General features: G+C 34.6%; 1 protein-coding gene across 1 annotated transcript in view; it reads left to right on the plus strand.

Annotated features, from left to right (window-relative positions):
* LOC131694260 (syntaxin-binding protein 5) overlaps positions 1 to 22,259 on the plus strand; it is a 2,823,745-nt gene that overhangs the window by 2,136,767 nt on the left and 664,719 nt on the right. Inside the window, exon 19 of the mRNA XM_058982823.1 lies at positions 12,525 to 12,633. Within this exon, the coding sequence (XP_058838806.1) occupies positions 12,525 to 12,633 (109 nt within the window). The remainder of the gene's footprint in view (positions 1 to 12,524; positions 12,634 to 22,259) is intronic.

Consider the following 22,259-nt stretch of genomic DNA (forward strand, 5'->3'; position numbering starts at 1 on the left):
ACATTTTTCGTATTTCCCATATAACAAGTTCATGTGAACCGTGACATATATTATTGGTATAACTTGACTAAGCTCAGACAAATCTAGTATGAATCAATATTGATATATATATATATATATATATATATATATATATATATATATATATATATATATATATATATATATATATATATATATATATATATATATATATATATATATATATATATATATATATATATATATATATATATATATATATATATATATATATATATATATATATATATATATATATATATATATATATATATATATATATATATATATATATATATATATATATATATATATATATATATATATATATATATATATATATATTGATTCATACTAGATTTGTCTGAGCTTAGTCAAGTTATACCAATAATATATGTCACGGTTCACATGAACTTGTTATATGGGAAATACGAAAAATGTTAAAAAGTGAAGTTGTACAAGTTTTTTTTTGTCAAAACACGTCTTGTTTCTATTGGTAATTATATTTTACCAAAAGACAAAAATGAACATTGTTATTGTCTCGCAAAACTGTTTGATAGTCCAGAAAACTCATATTTTCAAATATAAAATTTACTTTCGCAGTTCTATTACGACATTCTATAACGGAAATCTACCAAAGTGTAGATTCTGATGAATATACTACGCAAACGTTATATGTAATTATAAATAATGAATAATAAAAAAAAACTTTCAAAAATTTCACATGCATGACATAACATTTTGTGCCCAATATTTATAGAGCCTGAAGCTATGCAACCAATGAGACAAAATCTTGTATCCAAGAGCTTGAATGGAAAATTTGTAATTTTCAATTACAGTTTCAATACTATATGTGCAAGCAGAATGGAGTGGATTTTTAGAGAATTTTCCTGGAAAATGTAAAAATTTTTATCAAAAATGTAACGGAACGTGTTCCTTATAGTACAGGATGTACTTTTATATAGGAAAAAGTATATGTCACCGCTTTGATTTTGAAGATAATTGCTAAAGAAAACCGGGAAAAATTTTTTCTGCATTCCAGAGCATAACTCTCGGAAAATCTTTAGAATTTTCCAAATATTTTTTCACCAAATGATAGCCAAATTTATACGGCAGATCGCTATGTTTTTGGTTTTAAGATTTTCTTCTAATTTTCCATCAATATTTCCACAAACCCACCCGCGCGCACCCATTTTAGACGATGGCCTTAAATGTTGACATATTTTACGTTTTCATGCATACATGAACAGTAATAAATATTTCAGAGTAGTTTTGCTTGAAAAATCTAGTCAATTTCCCAGTACAGAGATATTCACTGGGTAAATGAAATCGAAAATGAAAGGAAAATGATTGAGCAGCTCGACTGTTTGAATGAATGATGTAAACGAATAACTGCGAATTGAACATAGTAGGGCATGATTTGAGATTTGTTCTTCCTTCAAGTTCAAAACAATCTGGTGAAAATTTGCAGCTCTGATTCTGATATTACTGTATTTGAAAACTTTCGCCTGCGGTTTTTTAACAATAAAATTGACATTGCATTCAAGTTATGAGTCTCTAAAGCTTACAAAAAAGATATATTTAAGTGAACTAGTTTTAAAAAAATTCCCAAATATTAAAAGGACTAGGGTTTGCCCAGAAACACAAAGCGTGTTTCCGTTTTTGGAGATTGCATAAATTCGGCGCTAGCTTAGTCCTGTCGATAAGTTAGTGTCGAATTTAGAGTTAGTGTCGAAACGCAAATTTCATAACTAATTTAGTTATATGTTTTGTCTCCTCAACTAGCAATAATGGTTTAAACAAAGTCTTCTAAGTTCAGAAAAAAATAGCTTTTGCCTAAATTTTACTCCATTAAGTAGAAATATAGCATGTTGTTTCATATCCCGATATGCTGCATTCATGTATCCTTCATATTTTCAGCAAAATTGTTTAAAATGACATTATCAATAACTTTACTGAAAGTGCCAAGTCTCTTGCTATTTTTGAAAAGTAATTTCCTCTATGCGAATTAATCACTAAAATGTTTATATCAAAGTATGCGCTATTTTATGTTGGAAAACTTCTCGCACGTGTAAAACCTTCAACAAGAAAAATGTAATCAAGATAGCGTTAAAACATGTTTTAACTCTGTAGTGTGAACATAGTATTAAGGATTTTCTAATTAGGTGATCTTGAACGTTGAAATTTTTTTCGGACACTTATCCCACTTTAAATATTCTTTGACGTTATTGACATATTATGTAAGAAAATGATCCATAGAGGTTTGAAAACTGTTGATTCTCCTTGTTTGCAGCCTCGAACGACATCTGTCAGACTACTTACGTTTCTGGATTTTCAATAATTTATCAAACTCATATTAAATTTTAGCATTTTCCAAAAAAAACCGATTTTCATCAACCCCCCCCCCCCTACCCAAAACAAATTTTTGGCTACGCCACTGGCTCAAAGAATGTTTGATTGACATTCAGTGATCTAGACCTGCGAATCGAAGTAGTTTGGTGACCATTTCAATAGTTTTTAGCCTCTTAGGTAATACGATTGTAACGGTTTATATGGGAAATTCCAGTGTGACCTTACTAACCATCCTGTAACTCCGAAAAATCGGAACCGAATGAAATTTAATAGCAATCAATTACATTACTTATCTCTCATTTGAACTCAAGTTTGTAAAAATTGATCAAGAATTCGCTGGGAAATGGATGTGACACTAGCTTAGGAACTTCATGAGTTCCCTCGGGACCTCATGAACCATAATTGGTGGTCAATGTGGTCAAAGCCAGGGATGACATTATGTCAGAGTTATCTAGCATAGTCATAGGTTTTGGCAGCTTCCTGACATAAAGACAAATCATTCTGCCAGATTTTTAAGATTTAGAAGCTACTACTTATATACACATTTTGGAAATTTGAGTAATATTGTTCAAAACTTTACAAAAATCGATTGATGAAAACTAAAATGTATGCCAAATTTCGATGACTTTGAGGTCGCTGTCAAGTGCCAGATTTTGCCAAATATTTTCAGTTGAATTGCCAGATATTTTCAGTTGAATTGCCAGATTTTCTTTGAAAAATAGTGGCAACTCCAGTCAAAGCTACTTTGATTGATCTTTTATCATCTAGAATCACAAATCCAAGTCATTTTGTATAAATTTTCATATGTATTACATCATTTAGACATCATGGAGGTACCAGTTTATATGGAAATTTGCTGTGTGACCGCACTCTTCAACCCGTAACTCCAGAACCGGGAGTCGGGTCAACTAAAATTCAATAGCAGCTTATAGGAGCATTATACCTTTCAGTTGAAACTATGTTTGTGTAAATCGATTCAGTCATCTCCGAACCACTGCACTAGTGTTATCCATGATATTTGAACTCTCCGACAAACTCATACTGTACTCAATCAATTTCTACCTTGAAATCAACATCGTTTTTAACGCCTCGATCTTTACTATCTGCCACGAAGAACACTGTCCACCAAAGTTTATGGTCAGTCCACTTTACTGTGATCGAATCCAATGATATCGATGACGTCCGCGAAACTAAACTAAATCCACCTAGTACCTTCTCAATCATCAACACTAGGATTTCATGGTTGGTTATGTTCATTATAAATTTTCAAATGAATATATCTCGACAAACATATGATTAGGGCTCCAAAGCAAAATGTCAAAATATACTTTGAGGAAAAATTCTCAAGAAACCGTTATTACCCAAGCACGGTGCATAGCAGTTAACGGAAGAGAAAACTGTTCTCTTTTGTTTGCTATCAACGGCTGTACAGGGCGCTTAACGGTTCGTCCTGAATTGTTCACCAAAGTGTATTTAGACAGTTGGCTTTTGAGACCAAATCATATGTTTGTCGAGATATTACATTTTTATTGTACATCACAACTACATTCAAGAACATAAATCAATATTAGAGTGCTAAAATTTTGTAAAAGAAGAAACATAATATAAGGATAGTGCAAATTGGTTTAGTCAGCACCGAAGAACCGATGTGACTTTAACCTTCACAAAGCAAGCTAAAATTGTAACTTCAGGAGGCATCGCTCCTAGGATCCAATAAAATTAAAAGCCTCCTTTTTGTAGTTTTATCAATGAGAGAATCGAAAGCCCGGAAAGACTCGATCATTTGTATTTCAAATTACAAGTTTATTGAAATTAGAGAACTGTAACTTTCCGGGCCTCTGAAGCCCCTTGCCTTTTTGAGGGTTAATTTAAGAATATGCTCGAAAACCGGGATTTCCGGAATTATCGATAGTAGGCAATATATCCAAAGAATCATTTATAGGCAACCAGTGATCTAGACCTGTAAATCAAAGTAATATGATGTACTTACCAATAGAAACAAGACGTGTTTTGACAAAAAAAACTTGTTCAACTTCACTTTTTAACATTTTTCGTATTTCCCATATAACAAGTTCATGTGAACCGTGACATATATTATTGGTATAACTTGACTAAGCTCAGACAAATCTAGTATGAATCAATATATATATATATATATATATATATATATATATATATATATATATATATATATATATATATATATATATATATATATATATATATATATATATATATATATATATATATATATATATATATATATATATATATATATATATATATATATATATATATATATATATATATATATATATATATATATATATATATAATGTTGACAAAGTTTCCTTCTCATTAGCGACGCCCAGTGGGCAAGTTCCGAACTAATTTGTTCGCCTTAAGACAGAACTCGACCTGTCTATGAATATTGCCAAAGACACCACCCTTCCAAATGGTCATGATCTCGAGATACATGCTTTCAAAAAAAAATGCTCACTAGCGCCGCCTTGTGGGTCCATTCCAGTTTAATCTGTCCATAATCGAGTAGCCTTGGACCTCCTCGAGAACTTTGCCGAAAACGCCATTTTTTCAAGTTTTTACGCTTTTGAGATGTATCATAATCTACCACATGCTGAAAGCTTCTACGGTCACTAGCGTCGCATAGTGAGAGTATTCCAAACTAATGTTACCGTTGGGTAGTCCCCGACCTCTAGAGCAACTTTGCTGAAAATATTGACGCGGACGAAATAATCGGCCACAGCCCCAATTAGTCGAAATCCCATAAGCTATGGGTATCCTACAACGCGGGTACCGCGTAGTAGGAACCCGCGCAGTAGGAAGCCGCGTTGTAGGAATCCGCGTAGTAGGAGACCCGACTGTATTTTCAATGGGTTTTGCAAAGCATCCTTGTAACTTTTATTTTCGGTCGTTCGAACACAAATACTAGGTTTTAAAAAACGTTAAATGAACCTCATAAAATCGATAAAACGAAAAAAACCCATGTTTCGCTCGAGTTCAAATGATTTGGGAAAAACCCGGTTGAAGACCAAAAATAAAAACCCAGGGAGTTGGAATTTTTCACAGCGATACATCACTGCATATAACCGATCCGTATGAAATTTTATAATATATATGGCGACTATATACCTTTCATTTGGTACTAAGTTTGTGCAAATCGTTGCAACCATCTGCGATAAACTGATGTGAGTTTTGATTAATTTTGATAGGTGGCGGCTTTCCGAAATTGTCTATGATGGGCAGTATGGTCGACGAGATTTCGGTTGGCCGTCAGTTCCTTAGTACTGCAAATGTAAGTTGTTTGATACACCTTTTAGCGAAATGTTTACCTTTTTGCATTCATCGCGGTATCCGCTTGAATCGTAATTTTCTATGTGACCACATGCCATGATCCGTAATATCGGAACTGTCAGTCGGATCAGAATGAAATTTAATACAAGTTTACGGGGTAGTAAAAGCCATCTCCGAGAAACCGATGTAATTATTATTCTTGGATACTTCCGCCTGGGCTTCCGGATTCGTCGATGGTGGTCAATGTGGCCAAAGAGACTTTGAATGGCTGTTAGTGACATAGAACTACCAATCCATGCAGTTGTGGTCACATTTTTGAAAAAAAATCACCTTTATACATTAATCGCAGTATCCGCTGAAATCGGGATTTTCTGCGTAATCATACCCATCATCCTGTAATTCAGGAACTAGAAGTCCAATCCACACAAAATTTAATAGCAGCCGATGGTTACGTTGTACCTTAAATTTAAGACTAAGTTTGTGATAATCGGTTTAGAAAATTTCGAGAAACCGATGTGGACAATTTATAATAAGATTTTCTATGTAACCGTACTCCACAACTCGTAGCTCCGGAACCGGAAATCAGAATTAAATGAAATTCAAGAGCAGCCGATCGGAGCCTTGTACCTTCCATTCGCGACTAAGTTTGTGAAAATCGGTTCAGCCATCTCCGAGAAAACGATGTTGATAATTTGTCAATATATTCGCACATACACACAGACATTTTCCGATCTCGACGAACTGGGTCGAATGGTATATGACACTCGGCCCTCCGGGCCTCGGTTGGAAAGTCGGTTTTTGTAGCAACTGCATAACCTTACTATATGAGAAAGGCAAAATGATTAGTTTTATTATTTTATTCAATTTATTAATTTGATTAATTTAATTTATCTTATTTATTTTTTTTTCATTGCATCATTTCATGCATATTGTTCATTTTGTTCATCCATTTAAGTCTTTTTTGTAGTTTAATCATTTCATTCATCTTTAATTCTCTATTTTTAGCTACGAGCGAACTTCGTATAAATTCCGCGAAATAATGATTAAGCTATATGAGTATATAAGAAATGTCTCATCTCACTGTTAGATGAATTAAATCGGAGTTTTCATATAAAAATTTTCTCTCGTTATTGCAAATATAACTATAATCGGGCGTTAGGAAATCGATTTTCAGATGATAACACTAGTTTACAAATTTTGGGTTAATTGCATGAAGTTAAGAAAAAGGGTGTTTTCTAAGTCAATTTTGGGTCTCTGAGCACGAAAATCATATCCATTTTCTTTTTCAAAGAACCGTTTTTGTGATTTTTTGAAAAAGGTGTTTTTGAGCACTTTTGCGGTTTTGGTTAATTTCTCAGGAACAAATCTTCCGATTAACACAAACGACTCACCATTCGAAAGGTATTGATGTGCCCATTCCAAAAATGTATAACATGTTAGTATAAAATATCAAAAATTTAGGGTTAAGAGCAACCAAAGTCAAAAAAAGTAGCGTTTGGTAAAAAACTAATTTTTAGTTGATTTTTCATAAAAAAAATAAATCAGAAAAAAAATCTTTTAAAATCTTATATGACAGACAAACTTCTCACATGAATTTTAAGCCTAAGATCACGAAAATCCGACAAAAACTGGTGATGTTATTAAGCACCGAGTGAAAATTGCTCTGTTTTTCACATATCTCTTTTGGTCTTAAATAAGATTACACTAGTTTACAAGAAAAATGAAGTTACGAGAAAAAGTGTTATCTAGAATAGTTTTGGGTCGCTGAATACGAAAATAATACTCTATTTCTCTTTCAAAGAAGTTCGAGTTTAAAAAAAACGCTTTTTTGTTTTTGCTCTATTTTTTATTAGGGTAAGGTGGGGCAAATCCGACCTAGCAAATGGTTTTGGTTGTAAAATGCTCATTTTACATCGGATCAAGTCGTTTTATATACCAAATTAATGGTTAGACTCCTGGGCAACTTTCTGTATATAGCATTTTATTTCGACATTGATATTATCTTGAGATACAAGCGTTTTACAAAAATGTTCATTTTTGCTGTTTTCAAAAATGGTGGGGTAAAGCCGACCCCTTATGTTTTTGGTTGATTTAGTGCAGATATTACTCAATTTTTATGATTTTTCAATGATAAATCAATGAATGTTGTGTTATTGAATTGTAACATGAAGAAAATGGAGTTCAATGTCAATCTTGGAATGCTAAACTCACGAGCAGTGGCACGTAATGATATTCCCCGTTGCATCGGAGCAATTGCTCGACGAATACTATACTCATCATGTTTTGTGTCTTTCGTTTGTAATTATGAACCATTGTGCATAAAAATAATAAATAATAACAATAAAAAATATATCTCAATTTGATAAATAAAAATTTTCTTAGCAAAAAAGCGGTCGGATTTACCCCAATATTTAGAGGTCGGATTTGCCCCACCGCGTCATTTTTCATTACGACGCAATTAAGAAAAAATATGAAAAAGGTTGAACTAAATTCATCTATGCACTTTGTAGGACTTAAATCGAAGAATTTAAATCCTTTTACATTTATAATTGAATCACTTTAACAATCAGAAATATCCTGTAGTCAATGATGCACAAAAATCAAATCAAAAGTTGTAAAAACACACTTGTTGTCGTATGAGCATCTCAATGTAGACTAATAAAATGCTGTCATACCACCATTATGATTATTTTCGATGCTCTACACGACAACATTGATATTAGTTCGCGGAGTGCTTCTGATTTTCGGTAACAGAGGGGGGTCGGGTTTACCCAACGGTCGGGTTTGCCCCACCTTACCCTACAGAAAAATATTTTTTTATATTTTCAGAATCTAATGCGACAGATTTTAACAATTTTAAGGTAATCGCGATAAGCTAAGAAGAAAGGTGTTTCCTCAGTTAATTTTGGATCGCTGAATACGAAAACCAAGTCCATTTTTTTCAAAGAAGCATTTTCAAGATTTCTTTGAAAAAGGTGTTTTTGGGCACTATTTTAGTTATTTGTCAATATCTTGTTCAAATAGAATCCGGTCGAAACAGTTCGAAAGGTATTGATGTGCCCTTTCCGAAAATGTATAATATGCGTAGATCAAATCTCGACAAACATATGATTACGGCTTAAAAGCCAACTGTCAAAATTCTCATGAAATGAAATTTCAGACAAACTGTTACCCGGCAACTACAAATGTTTATAGTAAACAAGAGAAAAAGTTTTCTCTTGCATTAACTGCTATGAACTGCGTTTAGCCAGTAACGGTTTGTCCGGAATTCCCTTTCAAAGAGAATTTTGACAGTTGGCTTTTAAGCCGTAATCGTATGTTTGTCGAGAAATGTACATTTATTATGATTACAATCAACCAAAGTAAAAAAGTCTAATATTCGACATTTTTTAAAAAAATGCATATTTCTAGTATTTTTATAATAAATCAAGGACAGAAGAAAATTATTTTAGAATCTAATGAGATAAATAATCTTTTTGCATAAATTTTAATCCAATGGTCACAAAAGCCGGATGAAAAATGTAGATGGTATGAAGCACTGAGTGAAAATTGAAACTTTTTATTTTTCGCACAATCATACTTTCGACTTAAATAATTTTCTATACTTGATAGTTATTGTTTGTGTTGGGTACTGTCTTCTCGAGCTTGCATCCATCCATCCTGCGGCATTTTAATGGTTTTGGACATTCCATTGTACAACTATAGGGTGACTATATCAGACGAGTAAAAAACCAGGACAGTCGAAAGGGTACTGATTCCCCCGTTACCTCTCAATCGACATTGCCTTTTCCGCATGTTTTAGGCAGTTAAAAAGTTCTGGGGTCTGGCAGGCAGAGCTTGCACAGTAAAAAAGTTATGGGAGTCTGGGAGGAAGAGCTCTGCCAGAAAGTTATTCATCGGAATTTCACAGTTGCAGTTCTTGCTACACCACCATAAGCAAACGTTTAATGCTGAGATGGTCTATGCAGTACCGGCGAGGAGTTTTCAGTATTAAAACACGACATGGACGTAAATCAGAAACATCAGTGATCCCAAGTAGCTTCCATGCGCTATGCCTGGCAACCTCCATTGACAACCATTATCTCTCGGCTTGAAAGCTGCAAAACCTACCGTTGTTACCAAAAATTTCTCCGTTTAATCGATTGTTATATGAAAACTGGCTGAGAGCTTGGTGTAAATAATATCAGTTTGAGCCCGAGCTTGAAAAAATTGACATCCCTGCGTGAATTTGAAAGAAAACAAAATTCAATTCATGCACGTCGCGATGAAAGAAATGTTTGGTTCATTTCCCTCGTTTTTGTTCATGCTATTCTCGCTGTTAATGTTGTATGGGCTTTCACGATTACCTGGTTTGAGTTGCTTGAAGGGCCTACGGGTCACGATCGCGTATCCGTGTTCTTTGTTATTTACTTTAATATCGGTGGTGCTGGCAGTTGTTTGGGAAGTAGTAGGTACATCACAATGATCGTTCACGCTGTGCGTACGTTCTGTTGTTCCAGTATTCGTTTGTGCCTGAGCTGCAACTCCGATGGTTTGTGATTTAGTTGATGTTGATTAAGGGCTGTGTGAAGGGTATGCTTGCAGTTGATATTGCTTCGTTAGAGGTTTGTGTACATGGTTTCTCGTAGTGTGTCTTCTTGTATAACAACGTAGTACACGCAGGAGTCTGTCCTTCATACGTGCACAGCGTGATTTGAGATTTGGTCACGCGTTTTGCTTTGAATTGAAAGTTCAGATATGAAGGAATAGGTCACTCGCATTCTCACGAAATAAAAACCGTTGGAAATACCTAAATTTTCTCCGGGTTTCAAACTTAAAGGATTCCACCGTTACTTATTCCGACATGGTGGTTGTAATAAATTTCTTAATAGTACCCAAGTGTTGATCGTGCAGACGCATATCAATCTTATCATTGTCGTTATAAATGGGTATCTTGGTCCTATCATGCTCAACGACGTATTGCATGTTGTATTCCATTGCGTAGCTTTCCGTTATAGCCAAAGTTTTAAATGTTATCAGTAATGAGTGTAGTGAGCTTGTATAACGACGACTTCCGATAGTCTAAACTGCATTTGCAAATTTGCTGTTGAATTTTGCTGTTGAGTTTCAAACATCTTGAAATGAATGATCGATATCGTATCGATGAAATTAACGGTGCTTTATTGTTCACACTGGCTTTGAACGATATTTATTATTCGATTGCTTTGCTTGTTTATAGTACTGGCACGGTACATATAGACAGCAGACTTTAGGTAGAAACGTTCGTTTGATTCACTGCACTGTTGACAAGCAGAGCGACTGATTAGGTGCTATTTTTCTTTTTATGGAATGGATTTCCAGTAAGACGAAAAAAAGCCACTAGCAAGAGAACTCAAGTAGAAGCAGAAGCACCAAAATGCCGATGTGTCTTTTCAGAGGTACCAAAGGGAATTCTTCGAGTCCCGGATTGAATGACGATTTATGCCAAGGAGAAGCGCTGGTAACCATTGTTTCATCGATATTGACGAGGTACTCTTGGGAGATTTAAAGAACCATCGAAAGGTACAATTGGGAGATTCGACTATATTAAGTTTTGTTTGTCACATTCCGATTGAGGATGAGTATACGTTGCAGTTATGATTGCGGTCAGTCGTTACTGCGCTCTAGAGCATAGTGAAAATCGAAGACTGAATAGATAGATTTTTTTCTTCTTTTTTTATTTCAATTAAAGAGGTTTTAACCTTAAGGTCATTCGCCTCTTCGGGTTAGAAAAATCTCTTAGGAAAAATGTCTAACCCTATGTGCGGGGTCGGGACTCGAACCCAGGTGCGCTGCGTACATGGCAATCGATTTACCAATACGCTACGCCCACTCCCCAGATAGAAATATATTAGGCTTACAGGAGAAAAACCAGGACAAATCAAGCATTTTCCTCGACTTCCCAGGACACTAGGACAGACAATGTAAAACCAGGACATGTTCTGGGAAACCAGGATGTATGGTCACCCTATACAACTAAGTTCTCTTTTTAAAATGCGGAAATATCGTTGGAAAAGTTTTGTTTTGTCTGTTGTGAGTACATATTTTACGAATTAAAGGAATTATCGCCTTCTGCTTCAACAGGGTTCACAGTAGATTCTCAGTTCACAGAATATTACGTGGCTAGTGCTACGATCCCACTGAGACTCCTTCTCGATAGGGACTCGAATATTTTACGGCTGGCTTATGAGACCAGTGCTACACCCTCTAAACCGCCGCACCAGGGCAGGGTCCGCTAAAATCATAAAATTTCCATTTCGCTCAACGTGCCATAGCATCAACATTTTCCATCCGATGTTAGCGATATTAGGCTTAAAATTAACGTAAACATATTATCTGTCATCTCAGATTCTAAAAGGTCCGAAAAAAATTGTTTTTCGGTGAAAAAAATCATTTAAAAATGAATAACTTTTAAAAATGTTCAAAAATGCACTTTTTTTTAAACTTTGGTCGCTTGCAGCACTAAAAATTTTACATATCATCGACACATATATGTTTTTGGAAAGGGAATCTCGGCACCTTTCAACCTGCATATTGACTAAATTAATTGAATGATTTTGACACGAAATATTGACTAAAAACTACAAAAAGTGCTCTAAAACGAGTTTTTTGAGAAAATCACAAAATCGCTTCTTTCAACAAAAAAAATGAATATTATTTTCGTGTTCAGCGACCCAAAATTAGTCTAAAAAATACTTTTTCTTGAAGCTTCATTTTTCTTGTAAACTAGTGTAATAGAACCAGCAAATAGTAATATTTTTGTATTTTACCCGCACTCTTTTCACGTTAAAAATTATTCCTTTAAAATTATTTTCTTTCAGATAGCGTTTGTCTGATCGGATATGCGTCCAACGGCCATTTGCTAGTTTTCACACTTCCAAGTCTTAAACTGTTGCTAGATGTCAATTTTCTACCACTAATAGAATTGAGGTGAGTAAACAATATATACTAGGGAGCAGGTCCAGTGAAAACCCTGTTTAGGGTATAGTAATCTCAACACCGAAAATATTACATGTGTGGAATTCCACGTCAGAAAAGTCGAGATTTATTGTGAAAATGGACAAGAAAACTATGTATTTTGCTGTGGAAATTAGACATATTTTTTACATTTCTAGCAAAAAAATGTACCGTCAAACGGGGTTACTTGCAACACTTTTCGACTTCAAGGAGGTATAACTAAAAATGCTGAAACTTTAGAATAATGTTCAACATGCACAAGCACTAATGGGAGTATGAACTTTCAGGATGGCCAAAAATTTTACCTGTTGCAAGTAACACCGCATAATTTGGAACACATGAACTTCATTGTAGTCTAATGCAGTATATTTTTGTTTGGCTCTAGTACATTGATTGATCAAACGTACTATAATTTGGAAGTTTAATTTTATTTAACTGATTTTATTTAATTTTATTTTTAATAAAATTTATGTCCATGTTTTTTACAAACCACAACGTATTTGAAAAGCTATAACTTTTGATTTATACAAGATTTGCTTACTAAAGTAAGACAGTCTAATAATTGGAACTTCATTTCAGCACTAACAGTTGTTAGTAATATCCGCATAACGGCGGTTATCGCAATTAACGTGATTAGATTGCGCTTGAACAGTGCTGCCAGCGATAGTTTTAGTAAACGCCGAAAATTATATTAGGTTATATCTTCAATTTCTTGAAATTTACGTTGTCAACAACTGGGAAAGACCATGCAATTGGATTATTATAAATGCAAAATTGTGTTGAGTATAGGAAGATAGAAATTGAGCAGTTTCTAGTACTGCGAGAAAATAAAGTTCGCATAACGTAAATTTTCTAGAATTCTTCGATATTAACGGAGAATTTTTATATTGTAGTTGTATATTAATTCTTTGAAATGTGGTTCAAAATACTACAAAAACTTTAATTCAAATAAGATAATTTAACGACATTCAATTAGCTAGAGATTACTGGGTAGGGAAAGTTAACAAAATTAGAGCCATAGCACTCAAGTGAGAGCAAGGATGTGAAGTATACAGATCGACAAACTAGAAGTGGAAGGGTCATTAGAACAGGCTTAATATCTTACGGGCTTAACTTTTTTCATCAACAGAAGACAAAAGTTAAGCCCGTAAGATATTAAGCCTGTTCCAATGACCCTGTCACTTCTAGTTTGTCGATCTGTATACTTCACATCCTTGCTCTCACTAGAGTACTATGGCTTCAATTTTCATGACTTTCCCTACCCAGTAATCTCTAGCTAATTGAATGTCGCTAAAATGCAAAAAAGAAAATGTGACTAAGATAGTCGAAATAAAAAAGGAATAAATAAGATAGGATACCCCACACGAGTATTTTATTTGGGAATTCTATTTATGTGCAGTTTGTAGGACAATATTGTATTATTCGAAAGTTATTTGCAAAAAACCTGCTGTGTTTTGACAAAATCGCCCATATATCAGAAAGTAAACAACATATCGAAAATCAAAAATAATAGTGTCAAATGGCAACGTTAGGCCTTTCATTTGAAACTAGTTTCATTAAGATCGGTTCTGCCATTGCTGAGATAATTACATGACATTTTGTACATACACACACACACACACACATATATATATATATATATATATATATATATATATATATATATATATATATATATATATATATATATATATATATATATATATATATATATATATATATATATATATATATATATATATATATATATATATATATATATATATATATATATATATATATATATATATATATATATATATATATATATATATATATATATATATATATATATATACAGACATTGTCTCAATTTGTCGAGCTGAGTCGATTGGTATATGAGACTCGGCCCTCCGGGCCTCGGAAAGAGTTTTCAAAGTTTGAGCGAATCTTATACATTTCTTTTGTAAGAAATGTAAAACCGATAGTAACCAAAAAGTAATAGATCACAATTAGGCACACAATCACAAGAGAATTTACGAATACCATGGTAAAACTGCTGATATCTGACTTAGACCCTGAAATCATGAACATGAATCACTCTACTCATAACTAAAATATCACGATAACGTGAATAGAAATTACAAAAATCGCTACTAAGATCCTGAAATTATGAGTTTTAAACCCGCTAGTCTGACAGAAAAATGCGATAGTGAACTTATGAATAAGATAGCACAATAACGTGATGAGAAATCACAAGAATCGCGAATAAGCTCTTGAAATCATGAACACCATTTGACTTTCGGCTGTATATTCCCAAATCATGAACTAGAATCACAACAAAAACTAAACATGTCCAGGGAACAACAACAGTACTCTAACCAAACATTCTAATTTAACGCTATGTATATATTCGGAGCGAACTAGTTTTTTGAAAACTCAATTAGTTTCATGAATTCGAGGTTTATTATTCATAATTTAAGGAACTTGGTCATGGTTTTCGTAAAATGTTCAGTTAACGAAATCATGACCTTTTGTCGGCGAATTTATGACTGGTTTTTTTGTGCGATTCCATGGCTGGTTATGTTCAATATAATGGTGGAAATGTCCATTACATATTCAGTACGATTGGATTGATAGCCACGAACTTGCAAAGCTATGTGTCGTAGCTGAAACACTTGAACCCAGCAGCGGATCCAGGAGGAGGGTTCGGGAGGTCCGGATCTCGCCAAAAAGTTTCAACTTGTTAACAAATTTTAAATTAGTTTCAAATTTAAAGTAGTTTTCAAACTCAAAATCATTTCGAACCAGACCGACTATGGAAGTTTATTTAGGAGGAACTAGGGGTGGGGTGGTGAGTAGGTTAATTGATGAGGGAAGGTGGGTTTAGGGAAGGATGATGTGTGATGTGGGGATGGACCGGGATTAGATTGACGATGTTCAGATTCTTTGCATAACCTTTCTATATGAGAAAGGCAAAAAAGTAAGGTGAGCTTATAAATATGGGACATCACTTTTTCACTTAAACTACCATAACAAACGAGCAAATCGCACTAGGACTTCTAAATTTCGAGAAACATCATTGATTAAGCTTCAAAACAAATGCTAAAAAATTGGTGCGGTTTGTTTGAATAGAAAAAAGTTATTCTGAGAAATTAGGGTGAACGTATATTTATTTATTTATTTTTCGTCAAGCATATGTAGACTACATAGAATGGTTTTACAATATTTACTTATATACTATACATTATTTCTACGGTTTAGTTCAGATTTGATTTGTTTTCTAGACATGGAAAGGTCAATTATTACACAATTTTCATTATAATAACGCATCATTCTATTGATGGGGCTATTTTTAGCATAGTTTGTCCTAAAAGATTGTTCTTGGAATAAATTACGAGTTCTTAGTTGTCGGCTAGGTACATAAAATTTTATTTGCGAAAGTAATGATGCGGATTGTACACGTTGAGAAATAATGTCGTTCTTTGAGTGTTTGTATATTAATGAGCATGCAACGTCCTTTATACGATGGAAGAGGAAATGTCGTCCAGTTTAGTTTACGAAGCGCGTACAAAATAAATTGTTTTTGGACTGATTCGATGCGTTCTTCGTACAGGACAGTGTATGGGTTCCATACTATGCTGCAATATTCCAAAATTGGCCTGACATATGTATTGTATAATGATTTTATTGTGTAAGGGTCTTCAAAATTGTAGGTGAAACGTTTAATAAAGCCCAGCATACTATTTGCTTTATTTATTATTGTATTATAATGTTCAACAAATGTGAGCTTGGAGTCTAAGATTACGCCTAAATCTCGTACAATTTTGCATTTTTCTACAAGTTGGTTGCCTAAGTGTATGTCAATGGGAACATTTGAAATTTTTCTGCTGAAGGTTATTGAGTTGCATTTCTTTACATTAAGTTGAAGAAGACTTTTGCTACACCACGTGTGGAATATATTTATTTCGTTTTGGAATATTTCAGTGTTTTCGACATTTCTTATTTCCATGAAAAGTTTCATGTCATCTGCATATATAAGCACTTTAAGATGTTTGAGTATAAAGGTAATGTCATTAACGTACAAAATAAAAAGAAGAGGGCCTAAGTGGGAACCCTGGGGTACGCCAGAGGTGATAGAAATTGGTTCCGAGAGTATATTCTGAAAGCGAACTGTTTGTTGACGTTTCTTTAAGTATGATTCGAGCCATTTCAATAGTTTATTTTCTATGCCATATTTTTGCAGTTTGAAGAGTAATAAAGGTATGTTAATACGGTCGAATGCTTTACTAAAGTCTGTGTAGAGTGTTTCCACATGGTTGCCATTGTCCATTGCATTTACAGTAAATGTTACAAATTCTAAAAGGTTTGATGTTGTTGAGCGGCCTTTATAAAAGCCATGCTGCTTGCTTGTTTTTTGATTTTTGATTTGCTGAAATATTTTGTCATTTACTAGTTTTTCGAATAATTTTGGAATGCATGATATAATGGCAATCCCACGATGGTTTCGGATGTCCGATTTAGCGCCTGATTTAAAAATTGGCACTAAAAAGGATGATTTCTATATTTCTGGGAATGTTCCATTTTTCAGTGACATGTTGAAAATATGTAGTAGTGGTAGAGTGAATTCTTCTGCTAGATTTTTTAAAAATATTGGTGCTATTCCGTCCGGTCCAGGTCCTTTTGATGCGTCTAAGTTTTTTAGTGCAGTGGTAATTTCGTGTTCAGATAGTTCGTGGACGGCAATGTCATTTGAAAATTCAGGTATAAATGAAAAGTAGTCGCGGTCGCGGTCTGTTTCGGAATATGAAGTATAGACTTCTTGAAAGAATTTTCCAAATAAATTGCAAATTTCAGTATTGTTATTTCCTACATGTCCGTCAAAATGCATTTGGGATGGAAAGTTGCTACTTTTCAATTTCGTTTTCACGTAATTGAAGAAATTCTTTGGATAGGTCTTGATTTCAGTCTCGATTTTACGATTATATTCTTAATGTGCAGTGTTAATGGCTATGAGTTGGGAGCAAATATCCAGATAGTTTTGCCGATTTGTAATGCTATGTTCTTTCTTGTAAATTTTATGTGCCTTTTGCTTTTTATTTTTTTAATTTTTCAGATGTTGGTTGAACCATACAGGCTGCTGGCCGCCTTGAGTTCTTCTTCTTCTTTTTACTGGTACTGTTCCAGAGATTAAATTCGTTACAATTAAATAGAATTTAGTCACTGCTTCGTTGACATTTCCTCTATACTCAATACAGTTTGCCAATTTATTCTACATAGTCTACGTTTGACTTCATCGAAGTCAGTTTTATGATATTCCGGCACTTCCTCATACTCCAAGTCGTTCGGGGAAGAGTTTTGATGAATAAAAATTGAATATTCGATTGCTGTGTGAAATACTTCATTTCTCCATAATGGAGTTAAAGATGCATTAACACAGAAGTCTTCAGTGCAGTTCGTGAATAAGAGGTCTAAATATGAATTTTGTTTATTTTTTACATGGTTGATTTGGTGCAGGCCAAATTCAGATATTTGCGGTACCTATTGTGTGTGTTTACCGTAACGCTGTTTTGCCTCCGTTTCTGCTGTGTTATTTTCATCGATTTATTCTGGATAACAGTGCGAGTTTTGTATTTTGTACGTTTACGTAGGTTAACTAAGTGGTTTTGCTACAGCTAATATAATCAGTTTTGCCTAAGCGATCATCGCCGAGGCCAAATTAGCTACGTTAAGTTCAGTGTCTTAAGTGAAAAAAACTGCCGGTGCCATTATCACTCACCACTACCTACATTGCTGAAACAAACGACCAGAATACTAGGTACCGATCGCTAGATTGCTGCTGTGTGTGAACTGCTCGAAAAAAGCAAAATGATCTGCAACCAATGTTTGTTAAATATTGAATCGGACGAAACCTCTGTTACTTGTAAAGGCTTTTGCTCCGACGAATACCATGCTGAATGTGTTGCCCTCTCGGTGCAGGAGGCGCTTAGCTGTACACAGCAGCGGAATATCCTATGGATGTGCACGCCTTGCACCGATGTCATGATCGATGTTCGCCGATTTGAGGCATTTTCTGAGAAACGCAAGTTGCTATCGCAGTCTTCCAGCTTTGCACCCGTCCGACCTGCTATTGTTTCTGTTCATACTGAACCACAAACCGAAAACCGTGCATTAGATTTATTTGAAGAGGTACGTCAACTGAAGGAACAGGTTGCGGCTATTAATGAAATGATTGCTGGCAGATCGTACGAAGTTACCCAATCGTTTACAGAAGCAAGCTCTCCTTCAGATCAATCGTCGCCGTTCTCATCAACCCAACTGCAGCATGGCTCCAGAAATGTTTCTCGTCTTGGTAATTTGTCAAGCTCGTTACCCAGCTCATCTGCTAAACTCTGCTGGCTATTCTTCACGAGAGCGAAAAATTCAGTTACTGAAAGGAACATCGCGGATATGGTAACAAAATCACTCGGAAAGAAACCTGCCGTTGTGAAAAAACTTGTGCCAGACTGGAAAGAAGTAGCCTCGATGCCTTTCATTTCGTTCAAGGTTGGAGTAGATTTGAAACTGAGAAATGCTGCATTGTCACCGTTAACTTGGCCGAGAGGGACTTGCTTTCGAGAATTTCACGAGAAATTTAATGTATGGGAACCTGCTGAATAAATGTTAATATATATGTAATGTTATGTATATTAAATGTAATGTAAATGTGATATGCTGTGACTTTTGTGATAAAACGTACATATGTAATTAGTTTAAATAACAGTCTGTATGACGCTCTGCGTCAAAGATGAAGTTAAATAAATAAATAAAATAAAATGCGGTACACACTGTAATTTCCCATGAAACCAATGTCAAAAACTTCAAGCAAAGTGAGCGGAGGTCTAAAATTGCCCAAATGATATGAAACTTGGTATTTGAGTTTACTGTGCTATTTGCCTTTGAGATTTCAAAAATTAGTGTTTTTTGCAATGCCCTAATGCGGGTGCGAGGGTGGCCAAGGGGAGTGGGGTTGATGAAAAGTGGAGGTGTTAAGGTAAGTGAGGGGCCAAACTGCATATAATACCTTCCATTTGAGACTTGTTTTGAGAAAATCGGTTCGGTCATCTCCGAGTAACCGATGCGCAATTGTTGGTCACACACAGAAATTCACACATACGAATACACACGTTTTCCGAACCCAACGAAGTGAGTCGAATGATATAAGAGTGTCGGCCAACAATTTCAAGCAATTTGTAACTCATTTTAATTATTTTTGCATCATTTATACATATATTGATTACCGGTTTATATGAGAATTTCGCATGTGGCCGCATACTTCAACCCGTAACACAGGAACCAGAGCTCCGATTCAAAGGAAATTTAATAGCATTCAATAGGAATATTCTAGCTTTCATTTGAGACGGATTTTGTGAAAATCGAGTCAGACATTTCTGAGAAGCAGATGTGAATTCAACTCAGGAACATACCACTTTCCCGAAGCTTCCGGTTCCGCCGATTCCCGGTTCCAATGTGGTCAACGTGGGTTTAATTGGGAATCAGTGAGCTGAAACTATAAATTCAAAAAATTTCGAATACATTTCATGAAGTTTTGCATCTTTTAGATATAATCCGGATCCGATTTATATGGGAATTTCATGCGTGACCCCACTCTTCAACCTGTAACTTCGGAACCGGAAGTCAGAATTAAATGAAATTCTATAGCAGCCTATGGGAACGTTTTACCTTTCATATGAGACTAAGTTTGAACAAATCGGGTAAGCTATTCCTAAGTAACCGATGTGCTTATTTTTGGTCGCATACATACATACACACGCACATTTGCCTAACTTGACGAACTGAGTCGAATGGTATAAGAAACTCAGCCCTCCGGGCCTCCGTTAAAAAGTCTTTTTTTCAAAGTGATTGCACAGCGTTTCTATAGGAGAAAGGCAAAACGTTTTTAATCCACCTAACAGTATGATGAGACATTTCTTATAACTCTTATCACACTCTTCTGATATTATATCGATTGAGAATATTTAGAACTTTATGTTTCGCGATGTTTTTGATAACACATGCAGAGAACTAAAAACTGAAATTGTAGCTCTTGATATCGCGCTACCTCTGAAGTGCATGCGTGCATAGTTCAAACTTTCGTTCCATATCGACTTTTTCTAAAAGTGACTTCTCAGTAGTATTTTTGATTTTAATTATTATGCCAAAAACCAAATAAAAAACTTTCGAAACCCGTTAAAGAATATCATCATCACTGGAATTTTCGTTTCCACGAAACTTTTCAATAACCTTCCGTCACTTGGTGCACGCTGCTCTGAAAATCTAACGAAATCGTCTTAGGGCACCAGCGGGTCTCATTCCGAGCCATTCGCGCGATTTTCGGCGGGTTAAATCTGTAAAGAATTCTAAAAACTAACTTCTATTCCACAATTTTCAGTTCAGCAATTCGAGAAATCGTGCTCACCGCAAGTCATGAAAAATAAACAGCGCTGTGGAGCGACGGCCACTACCCATTTACTAAAGCTATTAATAATTCTCAAATACTTTTTAATTTTTACAACCTTATTAGGGAAAGTTGTTTAATAAGCTTTTGTAATATTGTGTAGGGAAAAATCTGAAAATTTCTGTATTTTCTCAATCCGCAACATATAAGACCTTAATTATACCAATTAATTTAGGAAGCCCTTTTAACATAAACTTTCGCACGAATAGGAATAGGTTCACCAAAATGTTGGAAGAAGTCGATTAAATGACCCCTTGAAAGCTACAAAAAATTGGTGTAGTTCGATGCATATCGGGACATATTTCATTCCTTGTTTATAATAAACTGAAGCTGTTAAAATATTCTTTCCTTCCCTTGATCTAGTCTGATAGCTATTTCTGATTATATAATATAAATTTCTCTTAAAGGGGCCTTCTAGTGCAAATTTAAAGAAAATGATTTTTTTTATTTTTGCATATTTGGATCTTTAAGGCGAAAGGTTACAGGATCGGCTGCGGCGACTTCTCGAATTTTAAAACTTTTACGTAAAAGATATCAACAATCCCTCTCGTGTAAAGTTGCGCAAGGAATTAAGCTATTTTTTGGAGCAACTAAACTTTTAAAATTTTGATGATTACTCGCGGCTAGCATTTTCTAGTTCAAACCAAAATATCTCTGATATTTTATTCAAAAGCACCCCAGATTATTGCATAGGATTGTAGCTTGCTTTGTGTAGAATTTTTCGTTCGCTTACATTACATAGCTACGATGCTTCGTTTTTGAGTTATTCATATTTTAGTAAAGTTGATGAAATACCCATATTTGCAGCCGCATTTTTACCAAATGCCGTATGTCCATTCTAACTTCAGGGAAAATGAATACAAAGCGCACGCGCATGCATGATGTCGGTTTTGTGCCAGACCAGACTAAGCGATATTACATTGATACAGAGAAAAACGTGTACAAAGATTGAATCTTTGCATTCTTTACGGTATTATTCTCAATGGATTCATTTCATAATTCATGCTAATGATAATATTTTTCAAATCTGGCGCAAATGAAAGGTAACTGAAGAAGAAATTCTTGATTCAATCCTATCATCATCTCATCTTTTGAGATTTTGCTACTTAGTCCGGTCTGACTT

Source organism: Topomyia yanbarensis, chromosome 1, assembly GCF_030247195.1.
Source record: "Topomyia yanbarensis strain Yona2022 chromosome 1, ASM3024719v1, whole genome shotgun sequence".
Classification (NCBI taxonomy): Eukaryota; Metazoa; Arthropoda; class Insecta; order Diptera; family Culicidae; genus Topomyia; species Topomyia yanbarensis.